The 22,543-nt window shown below is 40.9% G+C and overlaps 1 protein-coding gene and 3 long non-coding RNA genes across 4 annotated transcripts in view; 1 reads left to right on the top strand and 3 right to left on the bottom strand.

Moving 5' to 3' along the window:
• LOC309353475 overlaps positions 1 to 22,543 on the top strand; it is an 85,507-nt gene that overhangs the window by 2,321 nt on the left and 60,643 nt on the right. The gene's annotated exons all lie outside the window — the stretch shown is intronic.
• LOC309353394 overlaps positions 1 to 22,543 on the bottom strand; it is a 75,137-nt gene that overhangs the window by 35,965 nt on the left and 16,629 nt on the right. The gene's annotated exons all lie outside the window — the stretch shown is intronic.
• Positions 4,357 to 11,709, bottom strand: LOC309381103 (phenolphthiocerol synthesis polyketide synthase type I Pks15/1-like). The gene is made up of 5 exons (XM_081931590.1): positions 11,622 to 11,709; positions 9,651 to 9,811; positions 8,268 to 8,471; positions 7,067 to 7,248; positions 4,357 to 6,820 (listed from the first exon to the last, which is right to left on the bottom strand). Exons 2-5 carry the CDS (start codon positions 9,754 to 9,756, stop codon positions 4,502 to 4,504), a joined length of 2,811 nt encoding a protein of 936 aa, XP_081787716.1. The 5' UTR covers positions 9,757 to 9,811; positions 11,622 to 11,709; the 3' UTR covers positions 4,357 to 4,501.
• LOC309353441 lies at positions 11,997 to 14,486 on the bottom strand. The gene is made up of 3 exons (XR_014161855.1): positions 14,256 to 14,486; positions 12,703 to 12,768; positions 11,997 to 12,029 (listed from the first exon to the last, which is right to left on the bottom strand). It is a non-coding gene; the product is annotated as an uncharacterized lncRNA (long non-coding RNA).

Raw genomic sequence — 22,543 nt, 5'->3', positions numbered from 1 at the left:
ATGTCGTGTCTCCCTTGGAAACTGTGAGATCACAGTGAAAAATGCTATGTATTGTAATGGTTGTTTGAATTTCCTTGATCAGTTTTCAAAAGGGAAAGGATAAACATACAAAACATACTGTAGTGGAGCAAATGACTTGTAGATTACAAAACAATCAGAAACACATTTTACATTCATTTTAAAATCCTGTGTTTAATGTTCAAACTCAAGCTCAGCCTCTGCACCCTCTCATAAAGGGCAAGTGATCCCCGTAAACCACTTTGTCTTAAGCATGCTAAAACATTAGGAAGGGCAAACCAAGAATGCCCCAAAATGGTTCAGAGTAAGCTGTTTCAGGAGCCTCTGGGCTTATCAACCTTTCAAACTCTGCTCTTTCCATGCTGTACTTTAAAGCTCCATGTCCCAGCACCCCTTTATTTTTTTGCTGTGGAGCTTTCCCCATGAAAACCTGCATTTTAGCACTCAATCAGAGCAAACTTCAACCCACTGAAAGCCTGAATTGACATTTGCACCTACTGAGAGCTAAAGAGTGGGTTTTTTGCAGGGAAAGCTCCAGGGCAAAAACCACACATGCTTGGAGACAGAGCTTTAAAGCAGCTGGCACTAACTAAGACTATAATTACATCTATTTAGTTAATCCAAATTATGGTTCTTGTTGAGGGTCACTATTAATAGAAAAATTAGATATTTTTTTTAATGACGCAAATAAAATCAACACTGAAGCTAGGAAAAGATATTTCAGGTTTCTACTTCACAGTTCATTTTCCCCTCAGGAATCACTTACCGTATATACTCGAGTATAAGCCAACTTTTTCAGCACATATTTTTATGCTGGAAAAGCCCCCCTCGGTTTATACTTAAGTGAGGCAGTAGTGGCGGAGGGACGAGCGGCCCGAAAGGAGCCCTTTCTCGCCGCCAGTCCTGCCGCCGCCGCCGCCCATGTCTCGCAAGGGCAGGCACAGGAACTGTGCTATGCCTCTCCCAACCGCGGCTCCTATGCCTGCTCTTGCGAGCGGCAAAGGCGGTGGCAGAAGGACGAGCGGCCCAGGATGCTTTTATTGAAGATGGTTCAGTATTAGTTTTTCCATAATAAGATCTTCTTTTCGTTTTATAGGGAGGCTCTTGGTAGCGGCGGCGGCGGAGGAACGAGCAGTCCGAAAGCAGCCCTTTCTTCCTCCACTGCTGCTGCCGCCACCAGGTTTGTGGTGTGGTGAACCGGCTTATACTCAAGTCAATAAGTTTCCCCAGTTTTTTGTGCTAAAATTTGGTGCCTCGGCTTATATTCGGGTCAGCTTATACTCGAGTACATACAATAGGTTCCCCAGGTTCCTTAGAACAGTCTTCTAAAAGCAGTGCTAAACTAAGCACTGTGCTATGAGGATCAAGAATTTTCACAAGTGGTATATCAACCTTTTGTTCTAGACAAATGAGATTGCGCAGAGTCATGGCCAACATGGAATCTATGCCAAGGGACAAAAGGGGTGTGTTCGTTGTAATGTCACTTGGATCTGTACTAGTGAGCTGACTCACCAATGATATGATATAGTCTTCAGTTTTTAGTGCAGCCAAATCCTTGGACATGGCTTGTTCAAAATGCTCAGCCTGACTGCCAAAATGTTCTATCATAATTGTATGCAGGCGACTTCTGATTGCTGGAATTTGACGATAGTAAGTGTTGAGCATTGTTTTGAAGTTCAGCTTCACGACAGCTTGCTGAGGGTGGTTCAGAGTTAAGCTTGTTTTAAGATTCTCATAGATCTCATCCACTTGCAGAATTGATATACCCTTTGATTCCACCAATTTTTGAAGTTGATTTTGACCTTCCAGTAGTCCCAGATTCAAGGCACCCCAGTTGATGGATTGTCCTGACAGTCCACAGTTTCTTCTGAATTGGCAGAAAAGGTCCAGGAAGGAATTGGCGGCAGCATAGTTTGCTTGCAATGAACTTCCAATGAAGGAAGCAACAGATGAATAACATACAAAATAATCAAGAGCCTGTCCCTGAGTGGCGTGGTGCAGATTGAGGGCACCAGCAACCTTCGGGCTTAAAACTTTCTCAAAGCTAGAAAGCGTCATATTTTCAATGCGCCCATCATGCAAAACCACAGCACCGTGGAAAACACCTTTGATTGGACACTTTGGAAAGATTTTGCTGATTGAACTGATTGTTTTCTCAACCTCAGGCCAAAAAGTCACATTGCACTGCAGATTGATGACCTTGCTCCACTTGTTCTGAATCTGCAAATCACTTATTTCCTTCTGCTTTTCAATGCTGGGCTTTCTCCTTGAAAGGATCACGATGCATCCTCCTCCATTTTGAGCAATAAATCTAACAGTTTCATAGCCAAGCCCAGTGAGTCCTCCTGCGACTATGTAAACAGCATTCTGCTTAAACATCTTCCGCTTTGCTTCATGCACTGGTATGTCAGAAATACACCTGTTCTGCCCATTGCTTTTCAGTACAGCAAATGAGACAGCCTTACAGGTAAAGTAGGATGTTATCGTGTCTCTGCTCTCACTGTTTTCTGTCGGCTGAAAAACGGAACAAGGCAAGTCCTTGAATTGCCTGCGTTGCATTGATTTCAACCACTCACTGAAAGGCTTGTGGGAATGTTTCAGCGATGATTTCTGAAAAATGGCTGCAAGACTGAGAATATGAATTTGAAAGTTTTCATGACCGCTTCCAATTAGAGATCGCAAGTGTTCAGAATGGTGGTTGCCATCGATTACCACAACATCCTGAAGATGTGAAAGACGGGCTAAGACGTCTTTGGGTAATCTTTCTAGGAAGGGCAGAAAGACAAGGGCGTTGCATTGAGCTACTCTTTTTTCCAGGCTGCTGTCAAGTGCTGTACATAAGGTGTTCCAGCCCTGTTCCTGAGCTGACAAAGCAAGCACTTTACACAAAACCGACTGTGGTTCATCAGAAATAATGCCTAAAAATCTATTCCGTTTCATCTTTGGTAACATCTGGTGCAAAATTTCCCATCCTATCCTGAAGAAGGAGACACAGGGTACAGTTTGAAAACATGGAAATTTCTGGGTTTTGAAACACACTGCTTCTGGAATCCTGATTCTTGAAGATGCAGCCACTGGGTAGCATAAAACAATATGATCTCCCACTTTGATCTTTTTTACATCACTGCCTGTTGCAACCACCGTTCCACTGTAGTCCAGAGCCAAGAACCTGTATTTATCAATGGTCTGTGAATTCCAGTATAATGTGTTTCCAAAGTTACAGCTGGAAACACTAACAGGATAATAGTCTTCAGAATGGATACTTATTTTCTCAACTTGCACTTCAACATTGTGATTATCAAGAGAAATCTCAATGTGGTCAGCTGGCTCAGCAAATAGATTTCTTACTTCATGAGGCTCAGAAGTGTAAAAAGTTGACAGCTCAGATTCTTGAAGAGACTGGGAAGGATCATTATAGGACCTGTCATTAACCTGTGTACATCTAATTTCAGAAGTGTAAATTCTCCCCTCATTAATCCAGACTTCGGCATATTTATCTGCTTCATATTCTACTAAAACATCTGCTAAAACTGCTATGTCCATTGTACTTGTTGAACCGATATCAATAATCTGAAATGTGATTTCAGGAACTTCAAGAATGCAGGATCTTACCATCCCATACAAGGCCAAGCCAGGGTTAATGTGGTCTACAGTCCTGCCTGTTACTCTATATGTAATTATCTTGATGGAACCATGACTGTTCTTCTCTCTCAATGCAACGACAAGTTGCCGGAAAGCTTCACAACATTTGGATAAGCTTGCAACAACACTCTCAGGATTTTCTCCATTTGATCTTTGAATTCCCCACATAAACAAAACATCACTGTAGTCATGCACCTCTAGCCTAATTTTGTCCTGAGCAGCTGAATTTGAGCTTCCTGACACCAGTAATCGCTCCCAGTTTTCATACATCAAAAACCTAGAATCTTTATGTAAATATTTTTTGAGCTGTTGAGAAACTCCAATTTTGTCAGCAAACACTGCAGCTCTGGGTGCATCTCCTGAGGTTTGGATAATCCGGGAAGGGGTTACCTCTTTCCACTGATTTTCAAAAAGGAAAGCATCATCACTATTGGACGTTCTCTTCAGAAGAGTGATCCCAACAGGTTTAATCTCAACCAAAACAGAGCCTTGTTTATCTGTGAAGCATCCACAAAATTCTAAATAGTTCTCAGCAGACTTACTTGTTTTCAGATATATCATCATTTCCTCTTCCAAAGGTCGGACAATTACAAGGCTGCCTATGTTGGAAGGAAACCCTGTACAGTTGTTCCTGGTTTTTGTGGTCATCACACCAATCATTTGCAGAAAGCAATCTAATATCACTGGATGAATAAAATGCTTGTGCAGTTCTTCCCTGGTTTGCTTGCTCACCTTAATGGTGGTTATGGCTTCCTTCAGCTCTTCAAAATAAAACACATCACTTAGCTGCTTGAATACCGAACCATACTGAAATCCAAAACGAGATAATGCTTCGTATATTTCATCCTTTCTGACAATTGACACGTCTATATGAAATGTTATTTTCTTCAAGAAAGGTTTCTTGGTTCCATGTGATCTGTCCAGAAGCATATACCGCACCAGATGAGGACAGTATTTTGAAATCTTTTGTTTCCTCTTGTGATACTACTTTTAGCTTCAAATCATGAGAATTTTCACTTAAAACACAAGGCGATTCAAACTTCATGCTCATCTGACACAAACTTAAGGGCTCCTTTCTTCCTGAGCTAGCCATCACAGCTGACAAAGCAAGTTCAACAAAAAAGGCACCAGGAACCAGAGCAACACCATTGAGCTTGTGCTCGTACAAATAGGGAGTCACTGTCTGAGATATGGAATGCTTGAATTCTGAACTGCCGTTGCTGACATTATGAATTGACAGGTGGTTTGCGTTCAGCTTGGTTTGAGTTGGCTGCTGGAGCCTGTTTAAAAATGACATGAGCGTCTTATGATAAAATTGATACCTGGGGTAGGCTGCTGGTACACCCTGATATCCTGCATAGATGTGCTCCCAATCTGGATTGACTCCCAATTCAAAAAGGCCTTTAACAAGTGTGAGAAGTGTCATATATTCTTTGTCAAGGTGCAAGGAAGGAAAAACTTTAGCTTGTGTCCCTAATGCTTCAATTATATATCTTTTCAGTGCACGCTGGGGACCAATTTCCACAAATACAGGATCATCTCTGCTTTTTGCTGCAGTTGTTATAGCCTCTGCAAAAAAAACAGGATCCCGAACCTGTCTGGCCCAGTAGGTACCTGTAGCAAAATCACCATCTGAAAAGGCCTTCCCTGTTGCTGTCGAAATTAGGTCAATCTCTGGCTTCCCTTTCTTTAATTCTGATAGATTGTCTGCTATCTCAGTCAGTACTGGATCCATCATTTGGCTGTGATATGCAGCTGGCACATTTAAAACATGAAGAAATATGTTTCTTTTACTGAAGTGCTCAGCCAGATCTTTCTGAATGGCATGGATAGACGTTTCATCTCCTGATAAGGTGCAAGACAAAGGACTGTTAAATGCTGCAACGCAGACTTTCCCTGAATATGCTCCAAGGGCTGCTGACACTTCTGCAACGGGAATGTTGCCAACCACCAGCATTCTGCCTCCAGTGACTTTAGCCTGCAGCCTGCTCCTGTGGTAGATGACTTTGACAGCATCTTCCAGGGAAATCAAGCCAGCACAATGGGCAGCAGCTACTTCGCCAACTGAATGGCCAACAGCAGCAATTGGCTTAACGCCCCAGTGTTGCAGAAGTGTAACCAAGGCCACCTGCAGTGTAAAGAGTAAGGGCTGGGCAACTTCAGGCCTGGACAAATCTTTGTATTCATTTTCTTTTGATTTTAGGATTCCTGTGGGAAGGTGTTCTAGAAACAGCCTTTCTATTTCTTTGCATTTGTCTCTAAACACTGGCTCAGACCTTAGCAATATCTCAGGTATCCCTTTCAGATCCAGACCGTTACCAGAGAATACAAAAATTAATTGTGGTGGTTTCTTCAGCGGAGCTGTTTCCAGTTCAGCCACAGGGGAAAGCTGTTGCTCTAGTTTCTGTAGTGAAGATGCCACAAATGCTTTTCTGTACTTGTAGTTTATATGGCTTCTTCTACAAGCAGATGTGTAGGCCAGATTTGGGAGTGTCACTGAGTCACTTGTATTAAGGTACCTAGCCGTGTCTTCTATCGCCCGTTTGAGAGAATTTCCTGAAGCTGCCGAAATGACAAATAATTCGACAGGCCTTCGGACTGGAGAAATAACCTGGGTTTGTTTAAACTGTCTGACAACCACATGGGCATTGGTGCCCCCAAATCCAAAACAGTTGATCCCAGCAACTCTGCCATATTCACCAGGCTCCTCCCACTTCTCCACTGTTGTTGGGATGGAGAGCTTCAGTTTCCCTGTATTTATGCTGCTGGTGCTCTCTGAGAAGTGCAAGGATGGGACTATCTTCCCATGGTGCATCATGAGAAGAACTTTGATTAAGCCTGCTGCCCCAGCAGCTGACTCTGTGTGCCCAATGTTCCCTTTAACGGAGCCAATCTTGAGAGGGGGCAGATTAGGAGACCTCTTTTGACCAATGACATTACCTAAGCTCTCTGCCTCAACAGGATCTCCTGCAGGTGTCCCTGTGCCATGTGCTTCAATATATTGCACAACAGATGGATCAACACGCTCTGGGTAGATGCTGAGCAGCAACTTCTCCTGTTCCTCTTGAGATGGTCTGGTGATTGGTGTGACGGATCTTCCATTCTGGTTGACTGCACTCACGTTGATAACACCCCATATTTTGCTGAAGTCTTCCTGCGCCTATTTTAAAGAAGATGAAAAGAGATAAAGCTTCTTAAAGTTGTGAAACATAGGGATGGCAAACACAGCCAGTGCAATATAACTCAGTTAACATTTTATGATATGCTCTCTCTCTTATAACAAAGATTATGAGACATGGTGAAAATTCTACCAGCTATGACTATTTTATAAATAGAATTAGGCATAATTCCTAGGTTTAATGAATTAAGAGTCAGGAGTTTGTGAATCCCGTTTCTATACTCATACCTTCTTTAACGATTTCAGCAAAATAACTCCACAACCTTCTCCCCTTCCATAGCCATCGGCCTTTATAGAAAATGGTTTGCTGACTCCTTCAGGGGATAGCATCTTTGCCTTACTAAGAGCGACGAAGACCTGTGGTTCCATTATGCAGCTCACTCCTCCACAAAGAGCAGCTTCACAGTCTCCTGTAGGGTAAAATAATGAATGCATTTCTGTTCAGCATAAGGCTCAGTATTTAGTCTTCTGAAAAGATTACATCGGTATACACATTTACCTGCCCCTCCAAGCTTAAGGGCATTCCGTTAAAGGAATCCAGGGGTGTTAATCTTGTCCGAAGCCTGGGGCAGGGCTAGGGCCATGCCACGACCCCATCAGGAACCCTGGGTTAGCTCGAGTTGGTTTGCATGGACAGGGTTCCCCCTATCTGTGGTTGACCCTTACCGGACTCCCTGTGTGACGAGCAGGAGTCAGATGTAGTCGGGTCAATCCAATGCCTAAGCCAATAAAGCTCACATTCTGTAACCAATAAAGCTGTGGCCTAAATTTGCCCAATAACATTTAACCTAATACCTGTGCCCTTGTGTCTTATTCATCAATGAAGGGGTGGTTTCGGGGTCTCAACACGCAACAGTAAGTCTCTCATTGTTTGTGAGGGGAAATCTGTTGTTCTCTTTAAAATGTTCTAGTGTGAGTAAAGCAAATGTCTACATCTTGTCACTAAATTAATATAAAATTATTTTCCTAACTTACGGTTAGCTACATCATTCCTATAAACTCTTTTCTCTTTCACTTCCATTCAGTGCTTGCCTACTGGAGTTTATGGTCTGTGAGGCAACACACCTAAATTACAAAATGCACCCTGTGTGACATGACATAATATAACTGGTCCGCAATAAGCATAGTGTAAGGAAGACCAAGATAAATCCCAGAATTATACTTCGAAATATGTCAGTCTTATTTGTGAGTGCCTGTGGCCTTCAGAAGGCTGGGGAGTTTTTTGGGGGGGAGGCTTTCACAACATACAAACTTCAGACCTTTCCAGAAACATATTCCAATATTTTACTGTGCCTTGAAACTGAGGCTGCTAAATAGGGAATAAAATATGGGAGCCAATATCGCGTGGAGTGGGGACTTGTTTGCCACTTTGAGGTCCTTAGAGGAAAGGAAGAATATGAACGAATGGAAAACTATTAGATCTCATTACCTTGTTTAATTGCATGCAAAGCAAAGTGCAAAGCATAAGCAAATGAGGAGCAAGCCGTGTCGATGGCAACTGATGGCCCAGTCAGATTAAATGTATATGAAATCCGGTTAGCAGCTATGCTCATTGCTGTCCCGGTGCCATCGTAGTGGCTTGCTTCAGTGGGGTTTCTGCCACTCATTAGCCTGTAGTCTTGATTCATCATACCTGTCAATACCAAAGATGTACTGTGTTACCAGCATAGTACATTGAGAGTACAGTATTCATTCTGAACAACTTGGTTGCATTTATTGCTCTAGATCTGCCACACACAACATGCTTCAATCTACACAACAAGATTAGGCTTTTCATTGAGTCATCTTCGTAAGGGAATGCTATGCAGCTATTCAGGTTTGTGAGTACTGATCAGCTAAGTGGATAGACTTTAAGTTGTGAGACTAGGGTTAAAAAAAAAAAAATCCACCATAAATTGCATTTCCTAGCTCTCTGCTAATCTCTCCGCAGGTCTCCAGTATATAAAATGTGAATGCAGTTCACCTACCTAACAGCGTTGCTGTACAAATGATCATGTTTTACAAGAATGTTTTACATACATCACTAATAATATGAAAACCGTATTATTCCTCAAATTTGAACTGAATATTGGAAATACTGCATAAATGTTGCTTTATAGCATAGTATTATTTATGTGTTTTATTTACTATAAAATCCGTACTTACATGTTCTATTCAAAGCAGCTGATATTGGTATGTTGAACCCATTTTTCAAATGTTCTGATGTGTATTTGGGTGCTACTTCACCCTTACCAATCACTTTTTGGGGTTTTTTTAAGTGATCTGCAAATGAACCTTAAGTGTTCATAAGATTTCATTAACACACCACCACAATAGGAAAATTCTATTCATAACTGAGTAGGATGTAAGCTAATGGGATTTACTCCCAAGTAAGTACGTGGACGTGGGTGGTGCTGTGGTATAAACCACTAAGCCTAGGGTTGGGGGTTCGAATCCCCGTGACGGGGTGAGCTCCCATTGCTCAGTTCCAGCTCCTGCCAACCTAGCAGTTTGAAAGCACGCCAAAGTGCAAGTAGATAAATAGGTACCACTCCGGTGGGAATGTAAACGGCATTTCTGTGCACTGCTCTGGTTTCGCCAGAAGCGGCTTAGTCATGCTGGCCACATGACCCAGAAAAACTGTCTGCAGACATGAGCGCTGCAACCCCAGAGTCGTTCGCGACTGGACTTAACTGTCATGGGTCATTTACCTTTACCTTTTTAAGTGTGTATAGGATAACAACCTAAGAGAGTTCTGAAGACCAGCCCTATATGTTCCAGTCTATGCTCCTAAATCAGTGCAACTGTTTTAAGCTTCAAATTATCATCTCACCAACAAAAACCCCTGTTTTTGAACCACTTATGTTTTCTCTAGGGACTCCTGCATCTTCCAGTGCTCTATATGTGCATTCCAGGAGTAATTTCTGCTGGGGATCCATACGCTCAGCTTCCACATCATTAATTCCAAAAAGTCTGTTGTCAAATGCATTAAACCTACAAAACAGAAGTCAGATAATAACATTGTAAGTAGGAGAAAATAATATGCAACCAACTCATGGCACATTCAGACAATCAAATATTTTGACTTCTCAAAAATTATTTCCATTAATCATTTTAACATAAAAGACTTTAATAATTTGGTCATTTGTTCTTGGGAAAAGTAGAATGAAAATAGAAGAATATTTAGAGCCACTACTTAATAGTGGCTAAGGATACTGGACATAAATATTTGTAGAATTGGATCCAAAGTACCATGAGCAGAGAGAGAAAATGTAGGGGTGCTGTTCTGAACTTTTATACTAGCAAAAGGCTATATTAAACACATGGTAAATAAAGATACAAGCTTTAGAATACAGTGGTACCTCTGGTTACGTACTTAATTCGTTCCAGATGTCTGTTCTTAACCTGAAACTGTTCTTATCCTGAAGCACTACTTTAGCGAATGGGACCTCCCGCTGTTGCCATGCCATTGCCAAGCAATTTCTTAACCTGAGGTACTATTTCTGAGTTAGCGGAGTCTGTAACCTGAAGCGTATGTAACCCGAGGTACCACTGTACAGAAGGGCACTCAAAGGTTTTGAAAAGCGCTAGTGGAAAGTCTTGTGCAAGAGCTCTTGCAAATGAAAGGACTTATTTAGAGTTAGGACTACTCTCTTTTGTTGAATCAGAAACAGGCCTTCCACAAAAGGAAGAGGCTTTCTTCTAGCTTTTGGATCCTAGTCATAACGTTGCACATGCCTGAATATTTCAGATTCCACACTAGTTTCAGCTCTTATCAAAACACTGAATAAAATGAAATTCAAATAAACAGTTGGTGGGAAAGCCCACATATCCCTGGCAGCCGGCCTGGGAATTCCCCAATAGCCGACCACCTTGCTCAGGCGTTGCTCCCCAGGGATAGGAGCTTCCTGCGACTGGCTTCCAAGCCCCCCACCCTATGACTGGTTAAGCAGCCATTAGGATCAAGGCCTATCTAGTCCAGCATCCTATTTGCAATATTGGGCAGACAGATGTTTCTGAAAAGCTCGTGAGCAGGGTAGGAAGGCAAAAGTCCTTTGCTGCTACCTCACAAACAGTATTCAAACAGTATTCAAGTGTTCACTGCTTATATGCAGTTATTCTCAAAATTGGATGATAACTTATGTACATTGTTTTATATATAAAACAAGTAGATGCAGCAAAACAAGTTGATAGCCCAGTTCAAATGGACGGTTTTTTTTGCCAAAAAATGAGATAAAATGGGATTTGCCATATGAGTAAGGGAAATACAATAAAAACCTCCATGAGTAAACAGGCTATATAAGGTAAAAAACATTCTGGTTAAGATGTTCAAGAAACAACTGCACATCTATTAAAACACAAACTGAAACATGCTGTAGCCACAGATTCCGAAAATAATTTACATACTGTGTAATTAAGATTAAGAAACAATTTGCAGTAAATTCTATTTCCAAATAAACTGACTTAAATAGTTATGTAGTTCAGGCTGCAATCCTATACCCAGTTAACCTGGGAGCAAAGCCCATTGAACTCATCAGGAATTGTACCATTCATGGGACAATCATATTAAGCTAAAACAAAACTACTTCAAGCCTATAGCACCAAAACCATTTTTGCTTACTATGAAAAAATGACTGGCATCACGCGTAGAAAAGTGTCTATTTTCCTTAACATACACCAAATGTGTACGTTTAGGCAAATTACTTTACAATAAAAAATATTAAAAACAGTTTAGTGTTCTGCTTCCTTGGAGCTGATTCACAGTTCATTTTCCACCATCGTGTGATTAAGCATTAACACTTACTCTTCGGTAAAAGCGGCATGTCTTGTGCTCGTCTTTCCTGGTTTGTGACTGTCTGGATCATACCAGCTTTTGGTTTCAAATCTTTCCTGAGGTACCGTATTTTTCGCTCTATAAGACGCACCAGACCACAAGACGCACCTAGTTTTTAGAGGAGGAAAACAAGAAAAAAAATATTCTGAATCTCAGAAGCCAGAACAGCAAGAGGGATCACTGCACAGTGAAAGCAGCAATCCCTCTTGCTGTTCTGGCTTCTGGGATAGCTGCGCAGCCTGCATTCACTCCATAAGACGCACACACATTTCCCCTTACTTTTTAGGAGGGAAAAAGCGAGTCTTATAGAGCAAAAAATACGGTATTTCTACAACACAGTTTCTGCTAGAACTCGCCAGAAATTATCAATTCCTTCACCTGTTGAAAATATATTATTTTAGATAGCTGGAATTTACTTCCCAATAGTTTATTTATTAAAATAGAAACTTAAATTATTTTGGTGTGATTCGTTTGACAGAAACTACAATGGAACCCCGGTTGTCAAACGTAATCCGTTCTGGAAGAGCCGTTCGACTTCTGAGGCGCATTGGAAAACGGAAGCATTCACTTCGCAGTTTTTGGCATTTGGCTTCCAAATCGTTTGGCTTTCGAGATGCTCAAAAACCAAAGTTCCATTGTATAAGACAATTAAAACATTCTGAGTAAATAACTCAACATGATAGCTCAGCCAGTAGAGCATGAGACTCTTAATCTTACGGTCATGGCTTTGAGCCCCATGTTTGGCAAAATGATTCCTGCGTTGCAGGGGGTTAAACTAGATGACCCTCTTGGCCCCTTCCAGTTCTATGATATTATGATTCTATATTATTTTATCATAGAACTGTATATCAGAAGTGTGCATCCGTGATTCAGCCTTCCCACGTGAGCCGATACCGATTATGATCATTAAAAAGCTGCTATATGAATGCTGCTGTATCATTGCACTAGAAGTATAATCATATTCCCTGTTAGTTCTAATATAAAGATCTCTGGTAGCACCCACTACACATTGACTTATACTTAATATGTAATTTAAAGGAGCAGTGCTCACCTCCAGGAAAATTGCATCCGATCCCCACAATGGCAATTTCATCCTCAGTGTCCATCAGTTTTTTTACTTTTATTCTGAAAAGTATAAAATAATTAGTTCAATGAATCCACATCTAAAATTAAAATATGTTTCCCCAACAGGGTGAGCGCTGCATTGCAGGGGGTTGGACTAGATGACCCTTGGAGTCCCTTCCAACTCTACAATGATACGATTCTATGATTTCTGTGTGGTCATTTGGGGATAATCCTTAGGGAACATAATGTCAATGACCAATCATTATTGGCTTAATTAATGGCAAGCAGCAGCCAGAAAGTGGGCATTCAGATGGAGCCAATATATTCTAGTTACCACTGGGGGCCAAAGTAGACATGATGTTAAATACATCTTCATCTGTCCCACCCCCCCCTTTTTAAATAACAGCTGGGAGTAGGGGCTCCTTAATTATTTTCTAGTGCATCCCCCCCCCCCCCCCGTAAGAGAGCACAAGGGAGAAGCTATAACTGAGTGGTAATAGCACATATGCCTTCCATGCAAAGAGTCCCTGGTTCAGGCATCAGCATCTCAGGCCAAAACCATCAGATGGTGATGGGAAAGACTGAGGAGTGCCGGCAAACATAACATATAACAAGAAAGGGAATATGCACTCATTCACACATCCATACTCACTGGCTCTTCACTGAATTGATTAGGTTCAGTAAAAGCTATGGGTGACCAGACAGTGGGAATCCCATCTGCGTCTGATACACAGACCAATCTGAAAAGTCTCGTCTTATATAGTCTTCTTGGTGTTCATCTGAATCTTGGCATTTCTCCCTTTCTTTGGCATGTTCTTGGCATATCACAACACTCATTGTTCGGAACTTATATTGAGTAGCTTTTGGCATGTTACAACACTCATTGTTTGTAACTAGTGTAGTATAGCCAGTCTTTACACTTCTTTGCGTGTACTGTTCACTTGGCCAGAACATGCACATACCATTAGCTTTTTGATCAACACAGTTCATTATTAGTTCATCAACAGCATCTATTTTGTGGTGGTGGTCTTCAACCATTTCCGGTCCATTCAAACCATATCATTCATTACATTATGAGCCATCAAACCTCGGAAATATGCTTTTTAAAAAAGGTTTGCACAATTTTAGCCACTAGTGTATATAAGGCTAAGTGGAATTATTACTGTTTTTGTAGCAGTAAAACAGCAGATAGCCTCTTCTACTGCAACCTCTATGGCCTCATTTTGTAAAAAAAGAACTCAAACAACATTTGGTGCAAATTGCATGCCACATCCAGCACAACCAAGCCTTCTGCAAGGTATGAGGTATGCAAAGGACAGAATAGAGGAAGCTGTGCTGCTGTTAGAATATAAAGGATTTCAAAATTTTACCCAGCATGCCCACAGCAAATAAACTATTTGGGTCCCACATACTTGTAAACTGCAAACATTAAAATAAAAATGCAAAAAAATATATGAAGAAACAGACAATATTCTTATGTAAAGTAAACTTGTACAACAATCAAAGTCATCAATACATAGAACAGTAGGCTATTCAGACTCACCTCCAGTTTTTTTAATGTATGGTACATAGCTTTTTGAAGTTTGCTGGTGAAATCTTCTGTGCTGTGTATACATTGAAGTTCGCTAAGTAGCTATAACCATAGTGGGGGCAAGTCCTCATATACTAAGGTTCTGTAAGTGCTAGAACTGCTGAGATTTCCTTGCATCTTTCATTTATAAAGGTTTCGAGTTGGCTAGCTCATCATTTTGTCATGGTAACCTTTCCATTACATCAGTGTTTCCCAACCTTTTTTGGGCAAAGGCACACTTGTTTCATGAAAAAAATCTCGAGGCACACCACCATTAGAAAATGTTTAAAAAATTAACTCTGTGCCTATATTGACTATATATAAAGCAACTCTCTTTAATAGGAATCAAATAAACACAAAGAAAGTATTTTATAATTACTTTATTATGAAATAGTAAGTAAACAGAAATATGAAAAATTATAAAATACTTTATTCAGTGCGCAACCTGGGCCTGTTTGGCTGAACACAAAGCTGATATTCTGGCTGGAATCGAAGAAAGACACACACGTAGCTCTTCGTCAACAGCTCTCAGTCTCTCTCTGTATTTAGTTTTTATAGCAAATGAAGGAAGAGTAAGCAGGCTGGGGTGGGTTAAGTAGAGAGGAGGTACATTCTGACGTTTGAGGATAGACTAGGTTCTTTATGTGAATGATAGGTGAGTTATTTGACAGATCGAACTGAGAGCAAGGTGTGGCTTGTGTAGCTGGGGTGGACATGAATGTTTGGGGTGCAAACCCCAGGCCGGCCAGGTCCGAGGGGGGGCAGGGAGAGACGGGCCTGCCTGCCTCTGCCTGCGCTGTGGTGTGTTTTGCCCCGACCGACGGACGGACCGACCTGCCAGCTGTCTCCGCAGTAGCAGCGCGGACTGGAGCTCCGTCATTCTCCCCGCCGGTGCCCAGGGAGGGGAGTGTGGGGCGGCCGCTGTGGAAGCGACGGCGTGCTCCTCCTCCTCCTCTTGCCGGGCTAGAGCCAGCCGGCTAGCGCTCGCCCCTCCTTGCTCGAGCCGACCCCGCCGCCGGGGGCCTTCCCGTCCTCTCAGCGGCGCCGCCTCGCGTCCCTCGTCCGGGGGTTGGGAGGGGGCTGGCGGGGAGGAAGGGGGCGAGGGGGAGCAGCCGCCGCCGCTCCTGAGGAGATTCTGAGGCGGTGGCAGGCGACGCGTGGCGGAAGAGGAGGGGTCCCGCCAGCCCCGCGTTTCTCTCTCTCTCTCCCTCACGGAAAACTTCCCCTCAGCTTCTGCCGCTTTTTCTCTTCTTTCCCTCTTCCTTTTTTTAAAAAAAATAAATGAAAAATCTTTCCTTTCTCTCTTTTCCAGCCCCCCCTCCCCTCTTCACGGAATTTCACTGCACTCGGGCGCCGCGGCGCGCAGGCGCACTGCTCGCTCCTCTTTCCGCACAGGCGCCTTCTCTCGCTCTTTCGCCTCCTTTTCTTTCTCTCTCGATGGTCCGCCTACAAAGGAGCGAGGGAGGCACCCGCCATGTTTGGATTTGCATCCAGCAGGAGATGCCGCCGCCGCCCCGCCTCTCGCCGCCCGACTCGCCCGCCTCCCTCCCACGGCACACCAGGCAACGCCTCGCGGCACACTAGTGTGCCGCGGAACACCGGTTGGGAAACACTGCATTACATCATGCTTGGGAAGTTCCCACAGAGTGCAACTTTCAGATTTTGCTTTCCAATTGAATACAGACTTCTGCTTCTCCCAAAAAAAATATGATGCTTTGTCATCTGACCAAAATAAATTCTTTTTACCACGTAGCATTTTTGCATTGATGAATTCTTAGCTGTAAGTCCAATGTGCTATGTAAATACAGCACAATAATACTGACTCTGGTGTTGCGCACGCAACTCGCTTTACTGGCCGAGGGAGCTGGCGTACAGCTTCCAGGTCATGTGGCCAGCATGACTAAGCCGCTTCTGGCGAATCAGAGCAGCACACAGAAACGCTGTTTACCTTCCCGCCAGATTTATCTACTTGCACTATGATGTCCTTTCGAACTGCTAGCTTGGCAGGAGCTGGGACTGAACAACGGGAGCTCACCCCGTTGCGGGGATTTGAACCGCCGACCTTCTGATCGGCAAGTCCTAGGCTCTGTGGTTTAACCCACAGCGCCACCCGCGTCCCCTATAAGATGAAGTATTTCACTCAAATAATACATAGGGCAAAACAGAATAAACTCAGCTTCTGTGAGTCATAGTTTATAATTGCTGTGATAATACCTTCTCATGTGATTAACTGCAAAAAGATGTTACAAGTATGAGGCTAAATCATTGTGTCCATTAGGATTTACAGAGTTTAAAGTGAAAATCCAGTAAGCCTTACACCTATATAATACTAAGTGTTTGTCCTAGGACAAAACATTCAGCTCTTTGGGAGTATGTTTGGACAATATATGTAGTTAATAGAGCTTCTATGATATTAATGTGAATCTTGCTCTTCTGCTCACTAATCTGACTTATTACTGCTCTCCTGGTTTGTTCTGCATATAGGGTTTTTTGTGGCAATACTCATCATTATGGAGTGCCAACACCTGTTTTGTGGCTGCCTAAATGTCATTTTGGTTCTGGCACTCACAACACTCTTATCAATATATGAGACTGTAATAACATTTTTTAAAATAAAAAAATGGATTGCCTACATATATTAACAATCAAGGGCACAAAAATAGCAGATGGATGGAACATATCCAAGCAGGTTTCCTACACAGCTTCTTGATCACTCACATTTGGAAGATTTCACCTTGGGGTATTTGCCTTATAAGCAGCTTTCTGCATGCAGTGCAACTATTTTCTCCTTGTGGCAGGCTGTGGTCTTTCTGGTAAGAGTTGGTTGGGGTATTTGGTGGCTAAGTGGGCCTGCCTTGTGGTGAGGGAGAAGGCTTGGACTAGTCAAGTGAGATAGTCTCCTGCTCCCTGTTCTAAATCCGTTCTAGTATGATAAAATGCTGTTGTTTAAAGCCATCTTTCCCAACCTGATGCTCTTAAGATGTTTTGGGCTACAACTCCCATAAACCCCACTGCCATGTTAGCTGGGGCTGATGGGAGTTGTAGCCCGAAAAATCTGGAAGTAACCAAACAAACCCCCGTGTTGCAAAGAGTATGTCAGCAATGTCTAGGCAACACGATGACCATGTACATACGCAATAAACAATCTTTATAGGATTCCTTCAAACCATAACAAGTACTAAATGAAAGCTTTAGTCTCAAGTCTCTGACAATCTTTAAATGAAGCGAGGTACCAGACTTTGTACGATGTAAGACAAGCTGTGAAGCTTTGGGTATTCAGCAAATATGATGTCCAAAACTGAACAGTGATTCCGGAGATTGACTACTGTTTCGTAGAATTCTTTGTCAGCGTGGTGGGAGGATATAGAATAGCTTCATAAACTGAAAATAAAATTCTACAGACGATGACCTGCATGCACATATCACTTTACAAAAATAATAAATTATAATACAAACAGTAATGAAAAAGAGTACATACCCCACCATATTTAGAATGAATGTATGTAAATGAATATATCAAATGCTGTGGAACAGTGCTCATGTACCACCTGTAGTTGACTTTATATGTTGTTCAAAAAATATTGTTAGTAGCAGTGAGTACATTATTACATGTAAAACACATGAGGAATAACTGGCCAGTTTATAGGGATTTAGTAGAATATTGATTGTTAGCATATATGGGAACTAGGTGTGAAGACGCAGTTCATTTATATTTATAGCATGAAAGGCATATGATTTTAGTATGTCGAGCTGGGGCAGAGTCTGTTGCATAATAAGGAAATTTCCGTGGCTACATTTTCCAGCTGATGGGAAGTCAAGGAATGTTTGGAAATTTTGCTCTCCTCTGTGTCCTTACTTGCTTTCTTTAGCACATGAGAGAAAGATAATGCAGCCCCAGTTAAAATACAGATTTATGTATTTATTTAGGTGATTTCTTGCGACAACAGCAGCAAGGATACTACTTGCCAAGAATTGGAAAACTCAAGATCTACCCACACTGGAAGAATGGCAGATGCAACTGATGGACTATATGCAGCTGGCGGAGATGACTGGCAGAATCCGAGACCTGGGAGAAGAAAGGATAGAAGAGGACTGGAAGAAATTTAAGACTTATTTACAAAAATACTGTGATTTAATGGAATGTTAAAAAAGATGCTTGGTTATAAATAATTGGCCATCACTAAAATAGATCAGGAAATGATGATAAGAGAGATTAAGAGAAACAAATTTGAAGGAGAATTATTTTATTGTATTTTATTGTTACACAAGCTGGAAATAAGATGATAATTTGCTTGACAAAAATTTATTAATGATGTAAATGGGAGCGGGAGGCGTGAGGAAGTTCAAAGATGACATGAAACTTTGTTAAAACAAAACAATACTGTTTATTATTAATGTATTTTTTTTCTTTAAAAATCTTAATAAATATTTATTAAAAAAAAATTTAGGTGATTTCTACACCTCTTAATAATTCTCTGGGTGGTGCTCCTGGATCACTCACATTTGTTCATCATTGTGCTGTAGCCATGATTCTTTGTAATATTTTAGGGAAAGCAGGGACATAATGTATGGATCACAAAATCTTACATGCTGAAAAGGCCTTTGATAGTGCTTCATGGGATTTCCTATTGAAAACTTTCAAAGGAATGAGACTAGGAAACAAGATAATTAATGGAATCAAAGCTATATACGCCAATCTGAAAGCAACATTAATTATAGATAATGAAATTACGGAAGAGTTCAACATTTAAAAAGGAACAAGACAAGGATGCCCTCTGTCATCGCTTTTGTTTATTACTATACAATAAACTTTATTAACAGCCATAAGGAATGAACCAAAAATAACAGGTATCAATTTAGGAAATAGGTATTACAAGCTTAACGCCTTCGCAGACAATGTCATCATAACCACTGAAAATCCGGCTGAGAGTATACAGGAAACCATTTTAAAAATGAATGAATTTGGGAAAGTCTCGGGGTTCAAACTACCGGTAAATAAAGAGAAATCCAAATTCTTAGTGGAAAATGTGAACAAAAAAGAGCAGAAAGTACTAGAATGATTAACAGGATTAAAAATAACCAAGTGAACTATTTGGGCGTTTGGCTTACAAACAAAAATATAAACTTATACAAATAAATAAAAAAAGATTTGGAGACCTGGGGGAGGCTAAATTTGTCTTGGATGTCAAAAATCAAAATGACAATACTTCCAAAGATGTTATTTTTATTTCAAACTATACCAATCATTAATGGGGCTAAATGTTTTAGAGACTGGCAGAAATACCTTGCAAAATTTATCTGGCAGGGGGGAAAGCCACGAATAAAATTCAAACTATTAACGAAGACTATGGATAGAGGAGGCTTTGCAGTCCCGGATTTTAAATTATATTACGAAGCGTCAAGTCTGACTTAGATCCAAGATTGGATATTGTTAAAAAAATACGGAAATATTGGACATAGAGGGCTGGGACAATGTCTATGGTTGGCATAGTTATTTAGGACATGACAAAGTTAGGAACCATAGAGGATTCCTAAATCATATAGTGAGGAAAGCCCTGTACGCTGTATGGGAAAGATATCTACCACTACTGGTACTGAAAACCCCATGGTGGCTCTCATCTATTGAAACAACAGCAATACACACACACACACACACACACACACACACACACACAAAACACACGAGGAATAACTGGCCACTTTATAGGGACTTAGTAGAAGAACAAAACAACTGCCCTAAATTGAAGAAACATGAAGAGTTAAAAAAGTTAGGAATAACCTGGCTAGAATACCACCAGCTATATGCAGTCCTAGAAAAAGACAAAAAATGAAAGGATTCAATAACAAAACCTCAAATTTAGAGAAAGAATGATTACAAAATAATAATAAAAACTTTCAAAAATGTATAGGCTGCTCTTAAATTGGAATTTAAAAGATGAAAAAATAAAAGATGTAATGAAAAAGTGGGCACAAGACCTAGGTCATCTGATAGAATTAGAAAAATGGGGGAAGCTATAGAAGATAAAATTAAAATTCACGGCATGTCACCAAATTAAAGAAAACTTCATGAAAATGCAGTTAATGTGGTATTTAACCCTGGTAAAACTGGTGAAAATCAACAGAAGCCACAATAACAAATGTTGGAGATGTAAATCACAAGTGGCAACCTTCTTTCATGTGTGGTGGTTGTGCCCAGGAATTTAAAAATTCTGGGGCACGATCTATGAAGAAATGGAAAAACTATTAAAATTCACATTTCCCAGAAAACCAGAAGCATTCCTTCCTGTGATTTTAACAAAGGATATCCCAAAAGAAAGAACAAAATTATTTCTATACGTAGTGACGGCAGCTGGGGTACTGGTAGCCAAGTACCGTACTGGAAAAGTGAACATATCCCTACTAGAGAAGAATGGGAAGTAAAGTTAAGCAAGTACTTGGAACTCGCAAAAATGACCGAATCATTAAGGAATAAACCAATTGATGTAGTTCAAAAGGAGTGGGAATGCTTTAACACTTATCTAATGAGACAAGGTTCAACAAGCAAAATTTGGTTATGCCTAGAATAAATCCGTAAATAGAAAAAATGTTTCCTTACACCAAGATGAGGACAGATGAAGGAAATTGACCCCTTCCCTCCATGTCCGATTCCTCCAAAAACAAATTCCACAATACTTCAAAGTTTTAAAATAAGATGTGGAACCATAGGTAGAGAAATACATACCGGTATCCGTGATGAAAATCAGTCCCATGTTTCTGCTGAAGTTGGCTCAAATTATTAAATAGGAACTATAATTCTATGTGTGCTTGTTTTTAATAACCATGTTCATGACTTTCTAAGGTGATGTACTTCCATCACACATGGAAAAACCAGCCACTCCAGGTAAAGCTGCAAAAGTAAAAGGGAAAACACCAAAAACAAAAGAAGCAAAAGAAGATGATTCAAAATGGTTCATAAAACTAAATCCTCATGAAATCATTGATCTTTGTAAAATAACAACATGCCAACATGCTTTGGTTGGTGATGCACCTCAAAGACACAAGATGAGGAACCAAATCAAAAGGGGCATTTTATTATTTTGCAACAAATGTTTAAAATGGAGAAGTAGGATAAAAATATAATACATAGGAAGTGATAAAATCCCATACTGCTGCTATACTAATCAAATCAAATCAAAATGTTTATTCGGCTTTACGCCCATCATGTAACACAACACAACAAAACAAATCAAAACAAATCAAATCAAATAAAACAGCGGACTCGTACGAGCCACAAGTAGTATAACACAGTTCTCAACTCAGAAGGACAGATATTAGCCTTTTCATAAGAAAAGTTTAAGATTAAGATTAAGATTAAAAAAATTTTAGGCACTACACTAAAATCAATATCTGATGTAATTATAGAAAATTCTTATAACTATCAATAATCAGCTAACATTCCATTTCGTCTCTTGTACGAGAGGACGGCTGTTAGGAATTTAGCAACCTGTAGGGTAATATAAGGATCCACATCTTGAAGAACCCAGACCAGCTGTGGGTCTACTGATTTGTCAGCCATAGGCTGGATTATGGAGTTTAGTATACTAGCACGGGCTGAACTGTACAAAGGGCAGATAAACATAACATGATGTAGAGATTCAGATGTTTTCATTTCACACGCACACATTGAAGGGACTTGGCCCGCAGTGAATCTATGTCTCAGCACGTTTGTTGGAAAGACATTAAACCTAGCTCTAATGAAGGCATATCGGTGAGACGCGGCCGTAAGCGATGTTAAGTAGGACGGAGCACGGTAGATAGGGGTTATGCTGAAATTTAACGGCGAGCAGACTCCACCACCAGCTACGAAATTTTGGTATAGCTCCACATCATCCAGCCTTTGATTTATACACCTTTTTGCCACATTTAGATCCAGTTTGAGCAATTCAGTGGGCAAGATCTCATAGGACAGCAATTTGGCATGGATTTTTCCTGACCACAAATTGGTGAAGTCATCTCGCCACATGTATTGAATGAGATAGTGGTTCGGGAGTTTATGTAGCTATACTAATGAAACAAGCAAGGATCTTTTCTTAGGAAACAAAACAAAATTAGATGTGGCATATTACAAAAGCTTGGATGATTTTGCATGTGACATATTCCCTTTTCTATGCCCCTATGAAGTAAGTTTACCTAATTAGGAAATGAAACAGCACTTTAGACCAGCCTTTCTGAACCTGGTGCCTTCCAGATGTTTGGGACTACAACTCCCATTGAAGGG

Source organism: Podarcis melisellensis (genome assembly GCF_964234715.1).
Source record: "Podarcis melisellensis genome assembly, chromosome: 12".
NCBI lineage: Eukaryota > Metazoa > Chordata > Lepidosauria > Squamata > Lacertidae > Podarcis > Podarcis melisellensis.
The sequence above is the reverse complement of the archived record's forward strand: the minus strand, read 5'-3'. Positions and strand labels throughout refer to the sequence as shown.

Bases quoted from the DNA above. Each gene is read 5' to 3' on its own strand.
- LOC309381103 (XM_081931590.1), bottom strand. From the start codon at position 9,756: ATGGATCCCCAGCAGAAATTACTCCTGGAATGCACATATAGAGCACTG. The intron at 8,472-9,650 runs GTGAGATGATAA...TGGTATTGACAG, and splicing joins AAAAACAGGGGTTTTTGTTG to GTATGATGAATCAAGACTAC. The intron at 6,821-7,066 runs GTATGAGTATAG...TCTTTAAAATAG, and splicing joins TGCTGAAATCGTTAAAGAAG to GCGCAGGAAGACTTCAGCAA.